The sequence below is a fragment of the Borostomias antarcticus genome (genome assembly GCF_949987555.1).
Source record: "Borostomias antarcticus genome assembly, chromosome: 28".
In the NCBI taxonomy this organism is placed as follows: domain Eukaryota; kingdom Metazoa; phylum Chordata; class Actinopteri; order Stomiiformes; family Stomiidae; genus Borostomias; species Borostomias antarcticus.
In genome coordinates, this window is record NC_140261.1 from 5,104,947 (window position 1) to 5,109,946 (window position 5,000).

Sequence of the window (5,000 nt, forward strand, 5' to 3'; positions counted from 1 at the left end):
AGCAGTTCTTCATCACGTTCCGGTGGCTGTAGGGGTTCTGCACCCGGTTCTTCCCCGACCACGAGCCTTTGATCTGTGGGTGGGGGCGAAGGGGGGTCAAACACAGACACGCGCCTTGTTAGAGAGGACCGTGGCTCCATGCCTCCTCCTCCTCCTCCTCCTCCTCCCCTCGGCCAAGCGCTGCCCGTGTCAGATGGCGCCGGCCGACAAGAGTACAGTCTCGCAAACGAAACGGGGTGAAATACATTTCTTTGCGCTTATGTCTTATTCAGAAGCACAGCTCCAAGTTCAGAGGGGATTCTCGGGGGGTCGCACTTGATGTTCTAAAAGTGTCTGGCGGGGAAGTTGAGGATTCCTGGTCTGAGGGGTACGGAAGACAAAACCAGGAGTGTGTGAAGCCTGCAGCAAATGATTAAAGGAGCCTAAATGATTTACTGAATTTGAAATTCTGAGAAAAGAGTATCGAGCCAGTTTCCCTTGAGTAGTTTTCTCTCGATGCGAGTTCTCAGGTACAAAGCATGAATGAATATTCAGCACATTACAGAGACACCTGGAATTCACAGAGAGAGGCGAGACAAGGTGATGGAGCCGACCCTTAGATGCAGGTCAGCAGTCAGCCAGGTGGCACAGCTGACCGGGCCTCATCACTCACACGACGGTGCTCTGAGGTCAGCCGGGCGAGGCGGTCCCCTCGGTACTGGACCAGCTGTGGGCCTGGAGGCGCCCTCTTCCTCTCTCCACCCTCCTCCTCTTCCTCTCTCTACCATCCGTCTCTACCTCTCTCTACCCTCCTCCTCTCCCTCTCTCTACCCTCCTCCTCTTCCTCTCTCTACCCTCCTCTGCCTCTCTACACTCCTCCTCTTCCTCTCTCTACCCTGCTTCTCTTCCTCTCTCTACCCTCCTTCTCTCCCTCTCTCCCTCTCTACCCTCCTTCTCTCCCTCTCTCCACCCTCCTCCTCTTCCTCTCTCTACCCTCTTCTCTTCCTCTCTCTACCCTCCTTCTCTCCCTCTCTCTCCCTCCTTCTCTCCCTCTCTCTCCCTCTCTCTACCATCCTTCTCTCCCTCTCTCTACCCTCCTTCTCTCCCTCTCTCTACCCTCCTCCTCTCCCTCTCTCTACCATCCTCCTCTTCCTCTCTCTACCCTCCTCTTCCTCTCTCCACCCTCCTTCTCTCCCTCTCTCTACCCTCCTCCTCTACCTCTCTCTACCCTCCTTCTCTCCCTCTCTCTACCCTCCTTCTCTCCCTCTCTCTACCCTCCTTCTCTCTCTCTCTCTACCCTCCTCTTCCTCTCTCTACCCTCCCTCTCTCCACCCTCCTTCTCTCCCTCTCTACCCTCCTCTTCCTCTCTCTACCCTCCTCCTCTTCCTCTCTCTACCCTCCTCCTCTTCCTATCTCTACCCTCCTTCTCTCCCTCTCTCCACCCTCCTTCTCTTCCTCTCTACCCTCCTTCTCTCCCTCTCTCCACCCTCCTTCTCTTCCTCTCTCTACCTTCCTTCTCTCCCTCTCTCTACCCTCCTTCTCTTCCTCTCTCTACCTTCCTTCTCTCCCTCTCTCTACCCTCCTTCTCTCCCTCTCTCTACCCTCCTTCCCTCCCTCTCTCTATCCTCCTTCCCTCCCTCTCTCTTCCTCTCTCTACCCTCCTTCTCTCCCTCTCTTCACCCTCCTTCTCTCCCTCTCTCCACCCTCCTTCTCTCCCTCTCTCTACCCTCCTCTTCCTCTCTTCCTCTCTCCCTCTCTCTACCCCCCATCTCTCTCTCCCCCCCCCCGCCCCATCCCTCTGTCCCGTCAGCAGGTTTGGCAGAAGGCCAGCCCCCTGCAGGTATTGATGTATCTATTATTAGCCCAATCGCAGATATAGATGCCAGGGCGACAGCCGCTCCGCTAGCTAGACGCCATCAGCCATGCGCTCTGCTCACACCGCTCGTTACCAGTAAAGAGAGGTCTGGCTCCCGGGGCGGATCGGGAACGGGGGGGGAGGGCTTAATAAATTAATCATTACGATGAGAGAGAGAGAGAGAGAGAGAGAGAGAGAGAGAGGGAGAGAGAGAGGGAGAGAGGGAGAGAGGGAGATTGAGAGAGGGAGAGAGAGAGAGAGAGCTCTGCAGCTTTCAGCAGCTACCCACTGCAATCGCTACCTCTCTAGAGAGAGAGAGAGAGAGAGAGGGACAGAGAGAGAGAGAGAGAGAGAGAGAGAGGGCCTCTGCAGAAAAATCTTGGCATAACAAAGACACACACACACACACACACACAGCACAGCACAGCAAAACACACACAAACCCCGCATGAAATAGCCCCAGTGTTGCGAGCTGAAGGAAAGCACCGACATGTTGACTGGACACGGGACATCCATGATAATAAGCGTGCGTGGGGGGGGGGTTGTCATGTTGTCATGTTTATAACGGTTATCTACTGTAAACGGGAGTGTTGGGAGTAGGAAGGGAGCAGTCTGGGGCCGTCCTGTCAAATGTTTCACCGCTCGCTGCCCTTCACCTCCCAGACACCACTAAGGCTGTGTCGTTGCCACGGCGACAAGCTCAACTGGCCTTAGAACTTTGGAGTGTTTACCAGCCGCCCGGCGAGCGCGTATTTATCTTTCCAGCCACGTGACGGCCACACCGGCGGCCCTCGACACACACACACACACACACACACACACACACACACACACACACACACACACACACACACACACACACACACACACACACACACACACACACACACACACACACACACACACACACACACACACACACACCTCAAACATCGCCAACACCCTGAGGCGTGGTGCCGTCATGAAACAGAAAGTTACCTCTTATTTCGTCGTCCGCAATGATAATCCATCTGGGGATTGGGATTAGGAATAATCTGACCCTTAATCTGCGGTGTTAAGGGGCGCGGTTTGGTAGCGTGTTGGGAGGAATACTCACGTCTTCGTTGGTGGTCTGGTTGAGGGAGATCAGGTAGGTGTGGAAGCCGGTCAGTCCCACCACGGACCACAGCGTGAAGAAACAGACCAGCAGCTCCAGGACCGTGGGGCGCCAGTTAAGGAAGCCATACTGATCCATACAGAGGTGGAGTCTCAATAGTCTTAGATAGCCTGCCCTCATCTCCTCATCTCCTTTCCTCCGGTGACCCCTCATCAGTCAGTGACTGTGATGGTGAAGCCGTGGCACATTCTTATCCAGCCAGGTTGAGGAAAGGAGACAAGGGAAGGAGACTATTTAAGAGTATTAGGATGATATAGATGCAGGCTATCAAAGTCCCCCTAACATGGCCACCTATGGAAACATCAACACCATCCCTAACATGGCCACCTATAGAAACATCAACACCATCCCTAACATGGCCACCTATAGAAACATCAACACCATCCCTAACATGGCCACCTATAGAAACACCAACACCATCCCTAACATGGCCTCCTATAGAAACACCAACACCATCCCTAACATGGCCACCTATAGAAACACCAACACCATCTCTAACATGGCCACCTATAGAAACAACACCATCCCTAACATGACCACCTATAGAAACATCAACACCATCTCTAACATGGCCACCTATAGAAACAACACCATCCTTAACATGGCCACCTATAGAAACACCAACACCATCCCTAACATGGCCACCTATAGAAACACCAACACCATCCCTAACATGGCCACCTATAGAAACACCAACACCATCCCTAACATGGCCACCTATAGAAACATCAACACCATCCCTAACATGGCCACCTATAGAAACACCAACACCATCCCTAACATGGCCACCTATAGAAACATCAACACCTTCCCTAACATGGCCACCTATAGAAACACCAACACCATCCCTAACATGGCCTCCTATAGAAACACCAACACCATCCCTAACATGGCCACCTATAGAAACATCAACACCATCCCTAACATGGCCACCTATAGAAACACCAACACCATCCCTAACATGGCCACCTATAGAAACACCAACACCATCCTTAACATGGCCACCTATAGAAACACCAACACCATCGTTTGTCCTCTTCTGAAAATTGCTTTTGTTGTTCAGACTCATTTTATTTGTCACATTAAAAATCTCAAACGTGACCGTGTAATTTATTTTATAATATAGTGTTTCAAGGGGTATTTCCAATGCCATGTTCCTTCAAAGCAGAAGCAGTGTATCAGGAAGTGGAAGGATATGTCCCAGGCGTGTCCTTCAGCGTGTTGACAAACCCAGAATCTACGGAGCCTGTGGAGAAAGGAACACATTTTATGAAGAGCATCCAAAGGAACACACACACATGCACACATGCAACACACATTTCCTACCCACTCAGTTACTCACACACTCAGTCACACACGCACGCACCCTCATACGCACGTGCTCTAAAGGGACTGTGCTGCCCCTACTGTAGATATTATTCACCTCACATACTGTAGTCCGGCACCATTAATAAGAAATTATTCACTGGAATTAGGGATGACATTCAAAGCACGCTGTTGCCCAAATGAAGAGCACAGGACCAAAGCTAATTATCCTCCTGACGGTAAACGGCTTCCTTCCTTTCCCTCCCTGGCTCTGGAGCTGACCCCCCCCCCCCCCCGACCGTTTGGCTACAGTGGTTCCGGATAGGATGTGAACTGATGATGTCGCTGACGCTTGCTTCCTCTTTTATGTTCCTTTCTCTGTGTCGTCCGGGAAGTTGCTGGCGCGCCTCACACCGCCCTCCTAGAGAAGCTGGGTCTCCGTTCCATTTCATCAGACGCAGTAGCGCGCACGCGCGTGTGTGTGTGTGTGTGTGTACAGTATGTGTGGACGTATCACTCAATGCCATTCCTATTCTGTCACATCTCATTCACTGTCAGTATGTCACCATCTCCTTCGGACGACACCGGTGCTTCCTGAACCACCGACCTGAAGAATAACTACTTAAGCCATACTCTTCATCAACAAGCACCATCACCTACACACACACACACACACACACACACACTCACACTCACACACTCCAT

The 5,000-nt window shown here is 52.0% G+C and overlaps 1 protein-coding gene across 1 annotated transcript in view; it reads right to left on the reverse strand.

Annotated features, from left to right (window-relative positions):
* The window catches only part of zdhhc9 (zDHHC palmitoyltransferase 9), a gene marked incomplete at its 5' end in the record, with an annotated part of 23,567 nt that overhangs the window by 2,815 nt on the left and 15,752 nt on the right, over window positions 1-5,000 (reverse strand). Inside the window, 3 exons of the mRNA XM_084459533.1 lie at window positions 1-73; window positions 2,931-3,033; window positions 4,188-4,236. The exon at window positions 1-73 is cut by the window's left edge and continues 31 nt beyond it. Coding sequence (XP_084315659.1) covers window positions 1-73; window positions 2,931-3,033; window positions 4,188-4,236 — 225 coding nt within the window. The remainder of the gene's footprint in view (window positions 74-2,930; window positions 3,034-4,187; window positions 4,237-5,000) is intronic.